The sequence below is a fragment of the Penaeus chinensis genome, chromosome 10 (genome assembly GCF_019202785.1).
Source record: "Penaeus chinensis breed Huanghai No. 1 chromosome 10, ASM1920278v2, whole genome shotgun sequence".
Lineage (NCBI taxonomy): Eukaryota > Metazoa > Arthropoda > Malacostraca > Decapoda > Penaeidae > Penaeus > Penaeus chinensis.
The window spans coordinates 21,374,194-21,389,193 of NC_061828.1; the positions used below are offsets into that span (position 1 = coordinate 21,374,194).

At 37.2% G+C, this 15,000-nt stretch overlaps 2 protein-coding genes across 3 annotated transcripts in view; one reads left to right on the forward strand and one right to left on the reverse strand.

Annotated features, from left to right (window-relative positions):
• The window catches only part of LOC125029725 (synaptonemal complex protein 1-like), a 15,090-nt gene extending 4,757 nt beyond the window's left edge, over positions 1-10,333 (reverse strand). The window contains exons 1-5 of one of the 2 annotated variants that reach the window (XM_047619814.1): positions 10,301-10,333; positions 916-1,004; positions 646-789; positions 327-488; positions 1-133 (exon numbers count right to left, since the gene is read on the reverse strand). The exon at positions 1-133 is cut by the window's left edge and continues 18 nt beyond it. In XM_047619814.1, the coding sequence (XP_047475770.1) occupies positions 1-133; positions 327-488; positions 646-789; positions 916-987 (511 nt within the window). In that variant the 5' untranslated portion in view covers positions 988-1,004; positions 10,301-10,333. Of the gene's footprint in view, positions 134-326; positions 489-645; positions 790-915; positions 1,005-2,672; positions 3,142-10,300 lie in introns of those variants that run through there. The other variant, XM_047619813.1, reaches the window with a different exon arrangement.
• LOC125029878 overlaps positions 10,317-15,000 on the forward strand; it is a 13,465-nt gene continuing 8,781 nt past the window's right edge. The window contains exon 1 of the mRNA XM_047620060.1: positions 10,317-10,572. Within this exon, the coding sequence (XP_047476016.1) occupies positions 10,388-10,572 (185 nt within the window). The 5' untranslated portion in view covers positions 10,317-10,387. The remainder of the gene's footprint in view (positions 10,573-15,000) is intronic.

The window sequence follows — 15,000 nt, forward strand, 5'->3', positions numbered from 1 at the left end:
AAACCTCTCTAAGTTGTGCCATTTCCTTCTTTAGTTCATCTTCCTTTTCATATAACGCTCTGATTTTTGTGAAATTGCTATTTCTTTCATCAATAAGCCGTGTCCTCTCAGCTCTATACTTTTTGTTCTCAGCCTGAAATGAAATAACAGGAAACAATTTAAAATCCAATTAGTGAGGATATATCCTGTGTTTTAAGGTCTAATTATATGCAAAAAAGATTATCTGCTTAGACAAAAATATACAGCAAAGTTTAGCATTATATCTCTATTCAAGTTCTCAATTATTTTTCAATCTTGGAAAAAAAAAAAACAATATCAAACCTAACCTGTTTGGCTTCATATTCTCGCAGAGTTCGAATGGATCTCTGAAGCATTGAAATTTCATTCAATATTTTCTGCTCCTCTCTAGGTTTGTAACTGTTATTCCGCAATTGATACTCTAGTCTATCTATATTTTCATGGATCTGTTTCACACTGTGGTATCTCAACTGAAATAAAAATATAATTATTATTATAAATTAGAACATTATTACAATTAACTACAATTAATGTATTGCATATTAATAAAATAAAATAACATCTCTTCCTAATCTACTAGTCCTTTAAGTTCAAATTCACCCAAAAGGATTAAACAGTTCACAGTACCTTTTGTTTTAACAGTGTGACTTCTTCTGATTTTGCATTAATGGCTTTGTTAGCCTTGTTAATTTCCTCCTGCAACACATCTTTTGCTTTCGTCAAGGGTTCCTTCCTTTCTCGGACTCTTTTGAGCTCTTCAGCTAGCTTTGCCTAATAGGGAGAATTCAAAAATTTATTCTGGTAATCAGAATTTAAAATAAAGAACCTTTATTACCATAAATACTTTCACTATGTCTAGCAATTATCACATACAAATCACATTCATTAACAACTTACAAGTTCCTGAGATTTGCCACTGATCAGTAAACTGTGTGTTTCCAGCTGGTCACTGTACTCCATCTGTGTCATCTTGGCTGGGACATCCTCTGAAATTGAGAAAAAATAGGTCAGTTAATGAGAAAATTATGATAGAATTATCAGCAAATATGTTCTTATCATATTACTATGAAATATTTGGTCAATTACACTGAATTTGTATATATGAAGAGATATTGAGCAAACCTGGGCTAAAACATCATGGAAGCTCTATTTTGCCAAAAAGATGTAAAATTATGTTCACTGGGATGTTCTTTTAATCATATAAATAAAATATGAAAGGAAAAAGAGAACTTTATGAAAAATGTGTATAAATGAGTATTATCAAAATTCTTGGAATTTTTGAAAAATGAATGTCATATGCTGGTAGGTTAGCTGCAATTGTGGCAAGTAGATAATAAAACGAGGATATGTGATTATATGTCTGGCAGAACATTCTTTTGACGATGCCATTCATTCTTTCTTATGCATACTATTTCATGAAAAGAAGTCACAGAGAAATATTTGGTAGTACATACAGATCTGTTATGGAACTAAATTTATTGTCACTAATACAAATCCAGTAGCTTCCAAAGCATAATGTATTTCTTGTCCTAATATTGGTTGGTTTCTATCCAAATCAAATTGAATATGCTTGGAGATATGATTGAAGACTTACTACCTTGAGTCAAGTGATCACCATAACCTCCTGGCCTCATGAAGGCAAAATACAACTCTACCACTAATATTCTGCTTAGACATAGTTTGGACTGATTTCCTATTTGATGAAAAATCAAACAAGGAAGCTTACTGCTCTTTTTAGTAAGAATATGTATAATGGAGATTTGTTGGTCTTTACTGCAGTGATCCTGCTTAAGTCAGTGCCTTATAATCTTCAAAGTTTATAAAAGTAACAATAAAATAATCAACACTATCAAATTAAAACAATTAGAAATATTGATACTCATAATAAAATTAATGACAACACTACTGACAAGAAATAATACTACACCAGTACTAACATAAGTATTACAATGGCCTCACTGATACCAGGTTTAGTGATAACACTGCCATTAGTGGGCCTAATATTATAATAATTTAAAGTAACACAATTACTAACATCTTCATTACTTATAATAAGATGTTACCTTGTACTGTCATACCTAATTAATGATGATATATAAAATAACTGATCACTACCATCTATAACAATAAAATACTATACTGCTCACTATTTCTGTATGTTTTGAATGTATGTGTATCATTGCAGAGCTTTAATTAAAAATACATGAGTTTGTGAATATTACTAACAGTTTATGATTTAATATACTCTACATTATTATATGTCTTTTGCAACAATTTTTTTTACTTTTACTTGCATACACTATTGAACAGAAACTGTATGCTTCATTCACATTTTCTTTGGAAATTTTTCCATAAATATCTGAAATTCCTTGAAAGCAAATACCTTGACATCACAAGTAACAGTGATTTTCTTATGTTAAGACATCCATTTACTTAATTCAAAAGGCTGATAATGAAATGTTTATACAAAGTATATATTTAATATCTTCTAAAACACAAAACCTGAAGGGAAAATCAGTCGACCTTGATGCCAGACCCAAGAGTGCTTGTGGCCCCCACCCCCTCCCAAAGTGTGCCTTCGATCCATAAACAAGAAAAGGATAATTTTGCAGATCTTCCATCTCCACCTTCGTCCCTTGACCTCTTATTCTTACCTGTAGCTCCTCCTTGCCTTCCCTCGGTTTTCTCCATGGTTCCGGCAGACGTCATGGCCTAGGGGGGAAATTATCCACACATTTACGATACCAAGCCAGGGCGACCTCCCTCTTCCGTGCGCACACTCCTAGGAATGTTTGTTGTGATGACGCGCTCGGACGTTCACCTGTGCAGGTCGTCGCGAGTTTGGGTTTTCATCACTATATTTCAAGGTCTACATCGCATTAACACTTCGTACTTAGGTTGTTAGGGCCTAGGTCTCGACAGCGCTCGATTATCCTTATATGTTACTTCTCTGATTATCCATATATGTGGGGGTTTTTTTTTTCCTTCACATTCACTTGCCCACAACTGTTGATCAAACAGTCATCAGTGCTTTATAATAATAATTATAAATTGACCACATATTGTAGCCTAGATAAACACATCTTCATAAGCTGATCTCTGAGTTAACTCTGACTCATCATTGGACACTTCATACGGGGAGCCTGGACTACGCAACATGGTGTAACCTGCAGGGCTATCCCCCCCTCCCCATACTACTACTCGCTCTCTCTCTCTCTCTTTCTCATTCTCTTTCTCATTCTCTCTCTCTCTCGCTCTCTCTCTCTCTCTCTCTCTCTCTCTCTCTCTCTCTCTCTCTCTCTCTCTCTCTCTCTCTCTCTCTCTCTCTCTCTTTCTCTTTCTCTTTCTCTTTCTCATTCTCTTTCTTTCTCTCTCTCTCTCTCTCTTTCTCTCCCTCTCTCTCTCTCTCTCTCTCTCTCTCTCTCTCTCTCTCTCTCTCTCTCTCTCTCTCTCTCTCTCTCTCTCTCTCTCTCTCATTATCTTTCTCTCTCTCTCCCACTCTCTCTCTCTCTCTCTCTCTCTCACACACACACACACACACACACACACACACACACACACACACACACACACACACACACACACACACACACACACACACTCACTCACTCACACACACACTTTCTTCAAAGATATTTTACTAAATAGAAAACTAATGAATAACATAACATAGAACTACCGATATAGAATACATTGGTGATGCAATGTGCCAAAAAGCAAAGTGATATAAAGCGTGTTAGAATTGTGAATTTCCTTTGTATTAGGTATCAAACAGGATCAACACTGGGATATAACGTATGGACACATTAGACATTTGCATTTATTTCCAGAATATCCGCGGATGTACACGTTAGAAAATTCGCAATTAATTCCAGAGAATCCGCATATGCACACGTTAGAAATTTACATATAATTCCAATCATTCTCCAAATTTCCCTGTTTACACGTACATAACAACGCAAAGTTCAAGACACTTCATGGCAGCATAGCTCGGTGGTAGCATTGCATAGAGACCGAACGTTTTGCGGCAAAGTCATTCAAGGTCATTTCCTATGCTGAACGTCATTTTTTAGACTACATATTGTATAATCTAAAAATACTTGTCAACAAATGGAAGATTCGCAATAATTATAATTTCAAATGTCCACATACAGAAACGTGTTAACTGAAGATGACAGAGATTGAGTATTCTTGCACCACTTTCTGTAACATCCTGTCGACGTGATGCACATTATACGAAGATCAGTAATTGTAAACAGTATTTTGTCATGAGAGTAGATAAGTGTATCCAAATTTGAGTATAAGAAATTTAATACGATTTAGCAAGATACAAGTGTATATGGAATTAAGTACTGAGGAAATAAACAGCAAGATGTTTTGGATGTATCTGAGCCTTGAAATATATGTGACGCCACTTAACCAGGGATTGTATTAACCCAAAGCCGCCGGGGAAAGTGAAAAAAATGGGGAAAATGCTGTGCTCATTATATATATATATATATATATATATATATATATATATATATATATATATATATTTTTTTTTTTTTTTTTTTTTTTTTTTTGTGTGTGAAATGTCTCTGCACATACATGGCTCTGCTAGTGCTTAGCCTTACTGATTTCACCTTCTCTTGAATTGGCGGGAGAAATGTATTATTATTATCAATATTATTAGTATTATTATTAATATTATTATTTTACTAGTGCTATGAATATCGACGGAGTCGGACCCGTGTATGAAATTTTGATGAGCGCACACCTTGCTCATAACGCAGCAGCAACAAACACTTACGTCTTGTGCCACAAGAACTACCCTGGAGCCCGGGGCCTCTCGTCTCGCTTGACATTGTTGCTTCTTGAGTTCTGAAGTAATTTGAAATAAAGTAAAACCTGTTAATACATATCCTTTCGCATTTTTTAGTGCTTTACCTGCATCTTCAGTGCTCTTATTTTTGCAGGTGACTCGAAGCTACAGTAGGCATAGTTAGCACCCCACCTTAGACCCGCAGCTCTCTACTACACTAGGGTAGCCCTTGTGGGCTTTGACCCCTGGGTAGGAAGGCCCAGTAGTCTGAGGCATCCTTTGAGCACACTTTTCCTTTTATTCTGAATTCTTTTCTCCTTCGTGTGACTTTCCTGAGCCTACCGGATTTCCTTCAGAACTCCCGTATTCGCTTGGGGAGTGGGCATTGAATAACCGTCCTTCGCCAAGGCAGGTAAGGTGTCTTCCACATAACTCGATCCCCCTTTGGTACTGGAGAACGCAACCAGGCTTCCACTGGGAGGGAAGGGGTAGAGGACGGAAAACTGCCTTACTCTTTAAGCTATTGCTGTTAGGTTGATACCAAAAGTTAAGAGTTTTTGATCCTTTCATATCTACAGCCAAGGGGTCGGACCTGGTCCAATATCCATGATGAATGATACCCACGCTACCCCTTCTCCTCCTCAAGGAGGAGGGGCGACTCATGATCACTTTCTGACAAATTCGACTATGAACAATGGAACCCCTACCAACGACAAAATTAGAAGACCTCTTTTCAAAATCCCCACCGAGAATGCAAGGTTCGCGAATCTTAAATGCGTGAATGAAAATCATTCGCTTTTGAACGTGAACCTCTTTATCATCAAAAAGGTCCTTCATGGTCAAGTATGTCAGCTATTACAATGCATTGTAATAGATGCCAAAAATTAGGACACACCTCATCAATATGTATTGATAAAGACTCAAATAAATTTGTTTGCCGGAAAGGAAAGTGTAAAGTTTGACACACAAACCCGATACTTCCTATTCTGCAGCAATAACTACATAACCCCTAGTGCAAGTAATGTCAACCAACAGCTTGCAGCTAAGGATAAAGAAATTGCTGAACTAAAATAAACCGTTAAGAATTAAACATTAAAGTATGTCAGTTTACTAAATTGGTCGATCAAATGGCTGCATCAACCCAGCCTAAACAACATAAGGAGGCTGATACCGAATCACAGTCCGGATCGCACCTCCCCGTCCGGGTGACTCCTGTGAGGACTTCGCCTGGCTCGCGATGGGTTTCTCGAGAGAAAAGCAGGTCGCAATCTGTCAGTCGTCTCCTTCGCCAGGAGATGCAGGACATGGAGGCTTGTCTCCAAACCATCCCGAGAGTGGTCCCCGGGAAGCGAGGGAGAGGAGGCACCTCCCTCCCATAAAAAGAAATTAAAAGTGGCGGACAAGGCACTTCTAAACCCCATATAACGTAATCTTTGCGTCGACCATTATACAATGGAACTGTTGTTGGAGAAACCATTGATGATGGAGTAAACAATATTCAGAATTCGATTTTAGAAAACTTCGACAGACAGCGTTAAGCATAGAGTTCCATGGTGGACACCAGATTCCCGCAGGGCGCTGTGCCAACGCAATAGGGCCTACAGGCTCTTTAAAAATAACATCAATAACGAGCACTTTTGCAACTACAAACGAGCAAGAGCTATAATAAGAATAATAAGACAAGTAAAAAGAGATTCCTGGCGGAGCTTTGTCTCTACAATTAACAGAAATACAAAAATATCAGAGGTTTGGTCCATTGTCAATAAAATAAATAAGAAAAAAATCTTTCAAAATTAATAACATCATCCACGAGGGTACTAGTTTCGATTCACCTGGAGACTTTGCTAATGCACTCGCCAGGCAGTTCTCTCACACCAGCAGCTCAGGCAATTACCATCCCGCATTCCTGACCATCAAGAAAGCGGCTGAGCTACAACCTATTCACTTTGCCACAGGAGATGGCAATAAAGATCTAACAATGGATGAGTTTGCCCGAGCCCTAGAAGCCTGTAGAGGAACATCACCAGGCCCCGATGAGATTCAATATGAGATGATAAAGCATCTTAATCATGATGCTATAATTCAGTTGCTAGAAGTGAATAAACACTTTTCCAAACTCATGGCACTTCGCCCACATCATTCCCATATTGAAAGGAGGGGGTAATCCCAGATCTGTCACTTCCCAATTGCGTTGACAAGTTGTTTATGTTCAAGGCTATAACATTTTTTTTTTTATTCCAGTAATTTGCTAGTTGACGAGCAGTGCGCCAAACTCTCGATCAACTAGTAAAACTGGACAGTCATATTCAAGAGGCAATTGCCAAAAAAAAAAAAAAAAAAAAAAAAAAAAAAAAAAACAGTATTTTTAGATATAAACAAAAAGCCTACGACATGACATGGCGATGTGGCCTACTCAGAAGGCTTTATGCTTTTGGATTACGTGGAAACTTGCCATGTTTTATTCAAAATTTTATTTGTGACAGAACTTTTGCTGTCAAATTGTTTTCTGGCAATATTACTTTTTCAGACATTTTTGTCCAGGCAAACGGAGTCCCACAAGGAAGTGTCTTGTCGCCAACATTATCTTTATGTATGATCAATGACATCTTACCAGCTCCTCCTTGGAATCTTAAATACTCACTGTACGCTGATGATTTTGCATTATGGCATTCCAGCAGTAGTGCAGAATTCTCGGCAAATCGCATCCAACTGGCACTGGATATTATTCATAACTGGGGCTTCCAGTGGGGTTTTAAGTTTTGCAGAAGAAAGAGTATTGGGGTAATTTTCTCACATAGGAGGAAGCCGAACGTCAGGATAACTCTAGACAACCACCCAATACCTATTCAAAATACTGCTAAATTTCTTGATCTACTCTTTGATAGTAGACTTAATTGGAAAGACCACATCGGTCAGTTAAAGAATAAATGTCAAAGAACACTAAGTTTATTGAAGTGCATTTCTGTCAATAAATGGGGAGCTGATAAAAAGTCTTTGCTGATGATATATAGAGCCCTGATTAAGTCTAAAGTAGATTATGGGTCAATCGTGTATGGCTCGGCATCGAAATCATGTTTGAAAGGATTGGATGCTGTGCAGAATGCTTGTTTGCGTGTGTGTGTTGGAGCCCTAAAATGTACTCGGATCGAGCGTCTTGAGTCAGGAATACCTCCCCTCCAACTCAAACGCGGCCAGTTAGCACTGACCTATGCCGCAAAGGTGGCTCGAAACCCGAGCCACCCTAATGACAATGTAGGCACCAGGCCCTTTGCCACGCAACTCCACGACCTCGTCGAGAAAGTCGGTAAAGATCTCTCTACCATCGATACCCTGGTTCAGTCAAACATAGCGCCATGGGAAACCCCCAACTTTTTAATCATGGAAGCCCAGCTTCCATCAGCCAAGGCCATGGCACCGGAGGTGGAGGTTCACCAGAGGTTCAGAGAGATCCTTATTAAACATCTCCTTTTTTTCATATATATACCGATAGCTCCAAGACAGATGAGTGTGTGGGTGCGGGTGTATGGTCGATTGAATGTGAACTAAAGTTCAGACTGCCGAATCATACATCGATCTTTCTTGCTGAACTTTTTGCCATTGATAAAGCTATAGATTTTGCACTATCGACGACCCACGATAGAATAGTTATTTTTTTCCGATTCATTAAGTTCACTTAAAGCTATTAAATCATTAGAAACACAAAAATGAACTGCTGGGTAATATCATTCGTAAGTTACATTGTGCCAACAAATCAATCAAGCTAGTATGGATACCAGGCCATTCTGGTACCCATAGCAATGAACAGACTGACAAATTAGCCGGGTCAACTGGCGATCTGGACCTTAGCATAGTTCTTACAGATCTATGTCTTATAAAAGCAAAATACATCTCCTGTGGCTAAGTGAGTGGACATAACCAACAAAAACAAAACAATAATAGAAACGTGGGACACAGCCCAGAGAAGAAACAGAAGAGAAGAGGTGGTGTTGGCGCGCCTGAGAACAAACGCCACAAGAATAACCCACCTCACACCATATATTGAAAAGAAATTTCCTCCAGAATGCCCCCACTGCACAAACCACCTTACAATAGCACATTTCCTTATAACTTGCCATAAATACAATCAAAATAGACAAAACTTTAAAAATTACTTTAGAAACCAAAACTTACCATTCACAACATCAAATCTGTTATCAGATAATGAAAAAAATAATACATAAAATAATTGCTTTTCTGAGGAAGGCAAAACTTTATGACCCTATATAGACAGATATAATGAAAAGGATCCATTGGCTTAACCTTGGCCACATGCCGCTGATTGATAGCAAAGAATTCCAACAAAGAAGGAAGAAAGAATTGGTGTTGTTTTTATTATAAACATTATAATTATTGTAATGTTATAAACATTAGTAACAGCAAAATAAGATAACGTAAAATGTTTTCGTAAATCAAGGAAAGAAAAACAATTAAACAAGTAAACTCACAGTGGACATGACATATACGTACACGTCATGCCCGTCGGCATTGGGTTTTAATAGTGTAGCTGAGTGCCCGGGAGTTATGTGGCTCTCGGGAAAGGACATATGATAAAACAAATATATATTTACTGGGAAGGTAAAATTGACGTCTTTTCAATTGTCTTCGTTTATATTCACTTAAGAAAACATGTTCCTTTAAGAATAAAGGGGAGAATACCTAAACAACAAAAATGCCGTTTTCAGTATATTGAGAAGCCACCAGAGAACTATGAGTTGGATATGAAACTAGAAACGTTTTTTTTTTTTTTTTTTTTTTTTTTTGTATATACTACAACACAAAACCAAATAAATACATTTTCAAAGATCAAGTTTTGAACTCTGTCAGGCAAGACCAAGAATTATGATGTCATAATGAAATAAAGAAATTAATTACATGTTGCATCTAATGTTTTTAATAACGCTTATAGTAATAATAACAATGATAACATTAATAATAATGACTAACATTATCCTTGTTATTATTCTTGCTATTATGATGATGATAATTATGATTATGATTACTATTATTATAATTATGATGATGATGATGGTGATGATGATCATTATTATTGTTATTACTGTTACATTATAATTTTCATTATTGATATTATTATCATCATCATCATTATCATCATTACTATTATTACCATAATGATAATCATTATCATTATTATTATTGTTGTTATTAATATTATTATTATTATTATCATCATCATCATCATTATCAGTACTGATAATATTATCATTATGATTACCATTATCATTATGATTACCATTATCATTATTATCACTGTTATTTTATTGTCATCATCATATTTTACTTAGGGCATAGAGCATATCACTGTAGGCTACTTTACCCAATTAGAACACTCGTGAATCATAGAATAGCATTTGGCAGATATGCCACTTTTCTATTTATAAACAAGCGGCTAAGAATTGTCATTCTAGTAAATAAACGTACCTTAATTATTCCAATTTGGCAGATACTTTATCAACAGTTGAGATACATTCTAAATTTTATCGTTCCTGGGTGCAAAAACTCAAGGGGATGCAAGACGGCAAACATGGTGCAATCTTCGCGTTGCCTTCACGTATACTACGGAGCGGGGTCGCTGCCGCCCTCTCTACCTGTTCTCGTACTCAGTTCCGAACAGCCGCCTTTAGAACGTGCAACGTACTGGTCCCCGAGAGCAGTTCCAACCTATCATGGTTCGACTATCTAGCAATAAACAGGTACAGACCATTGTAGTACAAATTGTTGTCCGTTGCATAACATTGCGAAAATATTCGTTGTGAAAACATGTCTTGATCATCCGTGCTTAATTGAACTAACATATCCATATATATAATTATCTATCTATTGCGTATGTGTGTATAACATATGCATACATGTGTGTATATAATAAATATATATATATATATATGTAATATATATACATATATTTATATATATGTAATATATATACATATATATGTAATATATATATACACATATATATATATATATATATATATATATATATATATATATATGTAGTATATATACATATATACATGCATGTGTATAATGTATATGTATATAAAACAAATATATGTAACATATATATATGTAATATATATATCTATATATATATTTAACACACACACAGACGCACACACACAGACGCACACACACAGACGCGGACACGCACGCACGCACGCACGCACACACGCTCACACACACGCACACACACACGCACACGCACGCACGCGCACACGCACGCACACGCACACTCATGTACACACACACACACACACACACACACACACACACACACACACACACACACACACACACACACACACACACACACGCACGCACGCACGCACGCACACACGCGCACATGCACATTCACATTTTCTTCTTTTAGAAAGGTTGTTGTTTTTCTTTATAAACAATGTATGTGTGTGTGTGTACAGTAAACACACACACACACACACACACACACACACACACACACACACACACACACACACACACACACACACACACACATACATACGCATACATACATCCGTACATACACTATATATTTATATATATATTGTAATGATTAAATATACATATATATACTTATATACACATGCATATATCTATATTTATATATACATATATATACATAGAGATGTATACATGTGTATGTATATATTTTTATATATATGTACACATATTTTATATATATGTACACATATTTTATATATATGTACACATAATTTATATATACATACATACATACATATATTTTACACACATATACATATACATACATACATACGAACATACACTGTATATATATATGTATGTGTGTGAAATGATTAAATATACATATATATATATACATACACATATATACATATATACACATATATACATATATGTATGTGTATATATTTTTTATATATATGTATACATATATTTTATATGTATACATATATTTTATATATATACAGATATTTTACACACAGACACACATGCACACGCACACACACGCGCACACACACACACACACACACACACACACACACACACACACACACACACACACACACACACACACACACACACACACACACAAACGCACACGCACACGCACACGCACACGCACATAGACACACACACACATAGACACACACACACACACATAGACACACACACACACACACACGCGCGCGCACTTATACATAAATATACACATACATACATATATATGTGTATATATATACATACATACATATATTTAAATGCCTGTGCTCTGTTGGCTCGAGCCCGAGAAAACGACATATCGCAGGTGTCAAAGTTAAGTCATGGCCGTGGCACAAGTGTAAGCGCGCCGAACCAATCAGGCAAGGGTAACACTGCCATATAACCTCTCAATAGTGAATTGAGAGAGGCCTATGTCCTGCAGTGGAATGAATGGCTGTATAAATATATATACACACACACATATATAGTATATAGACATATAAATATAAATACATATATACATATACATATACATATACATATGTGAAAACATGTCTTGGCTATCCGTGCTTAATTGAACTGCCATATCCATATATTTCATTATCTATCTATTGTGTGTGTGTGTGCACACGCACACGCACACACGCATACACACACGCACACACACACACACACGTGTACACACACACACACACACACACACACAGACACACACACACACACACACACACACACACACACACACACACACACACACACACACACACACACACACACACACACACACACACGTACACACACACACACACACACACACACGTACACACACACACACACACACACACACGTACACACACACACACACACGTACACACACACACACACGTACACACACACACACACACACACACACACACACACACACACACACACACACACACACACACACACACACACACACACACGCATGGCTGCCCATGGCTGCCCAGATATTCTCAATGGGATTGAGATCCGGCGATTTGGGTGGATGTGGAGCAGCGTAACCACGCCTGCACGACACTGCTCATGCGGATGAGGCTGTTGCCTTGGACAGTGTAATGTAGCTTCAACTTGAAGAACATCATGGACCTCACTAATGGTAGAAACAACTTGTTCAGGATTTCCATTTAAGCAAACCGTAAATCTGCCGGGCCTGACATGCGTCAACTACCCAACACTAGCAGTTTCTGCTAGTCTGTATACTGCAGCATAATAGCCAAGTCTTGCCGGACGTTGCCAACAAATGGGATCCGCATCTCTTGTAGCAGTTATGGCTTGTTAAAAAAAGTGATTCATGGTAAGGGGACGTGTATCAAATGGCTTTCATTAGCTCATGGTATTCATGCATTTCAATGCGAGCTTCCTATTTGTCTTTCATATAGCACACTGAATTATGGTTTTGAAGGACATTTACTTAAGTCTTCCTACATCGTGCATCTAGGGTGCCCATTTCTGGCCTTGTCTCTGGTGGACCCAGTTTCTTGCACTACAAATTGTCTGTGAGATCTCCATTGCTAAAATGGCCATGATTCAAATCCGTAGCCATATAAACTCTTCACTTTTCAAATTTCACATTATGAAATTTCATCTGTTCCAGGCTTTGAGAACAGCAAGTACCAACCTTTCCGGATCAACTCCTAGCAATCATTTCGGTTTTAGCGATTGTACAAGTACAATTGCCTGCACTCGTATCTGGTACAGCCGTTTTCGGTTGACTGTAAACGTTTAATTTTCGTTCTAGGTACTGTACGGCTTGAATGGTGTGTAGTAAATCTCATTAGAACATGAGTTCACCAAGTTTGAAATGTTGGGGAATACTATCATGAATACTATTACAATGTCCATGTATAGATAAAAGACTGAGATAAAGGTCATTCATAGCCAATATTGGTTATAAATAGCCTGTTTGTGTCTTTGTGGGTAACAAGGTAACAAGGAAAAGAATTTAATGGATATTAATGCTGTCGATGTCCAATTTCCTGGACACAAATACTTATTATTTAGCAAAAATCCATTTTTTTTTGTACATATATTTTCATGTTCGTGTTTCAGTGCCTGGACTGAAACATTTTCAATCTAAAATGAAAACCTAATAACATGACGATTTGGTAACTTTTTCGTTGAGAATTTCTGAATCAATAAGGAAATTTATTCCGTGTACACACACACACACACACACACACACACACACACACACACACACACACACACACACACACACACACACACACACACACACACACACACACACTTATTATCCAAATATCTTGTGAGAAATAATTTCCCATACATGTTTTTTCAGGGAACCGTTTCAGTGCTTTGTTCAGAATATTGTATTGAGAGTAATCTCATGCTCCAATCCATTTAAGTCGTACGTAGTATGAACATATGAGTATATTCATAAACACACACTTTTACTTATACATATGAGAAAAGGAAAACAGCCACAATATCGTAACGTTTCAAACTCTTCACGAGTTCCTCATCAGACGTTTAAATATTCGTCTGGAGAACTTATTCGAAACTTTACAATTTTAATGTACACATTACTGTGATCTAAATCTAAATCTACATATATATATAGATATATACGTATATACATATAATGATGCACATACATATACATATAGATATGAATATACATATACACATACACATACATATACACATACACATACACATATACATATACATATACATATACATATGCCCACATACATATACACACATAGACGCACGCACTCAAGCACACACACACGCACGCATGCACGCACGCACGCACGCACATTCACACGCGCACACACACACGCACACGCACACACACACTCACACACGCACACGCACACGCACGCGCGCACGCACGCGCACACACACACACACACGCACACGCACACGCACACACAAACACACGCACACGCACACGCACTCCCCCCCCCACACACATACACACATACACACGTGCGCGCGCGCGCACACACGAACACGTACACACGCACACGTACACGCACGCAGTCACTCGCATAAATATGTATATAATATATATATATACACATACATATATATGTATATACTTGTATACATATATATGTATATACGTATATACATATATATGTATATAC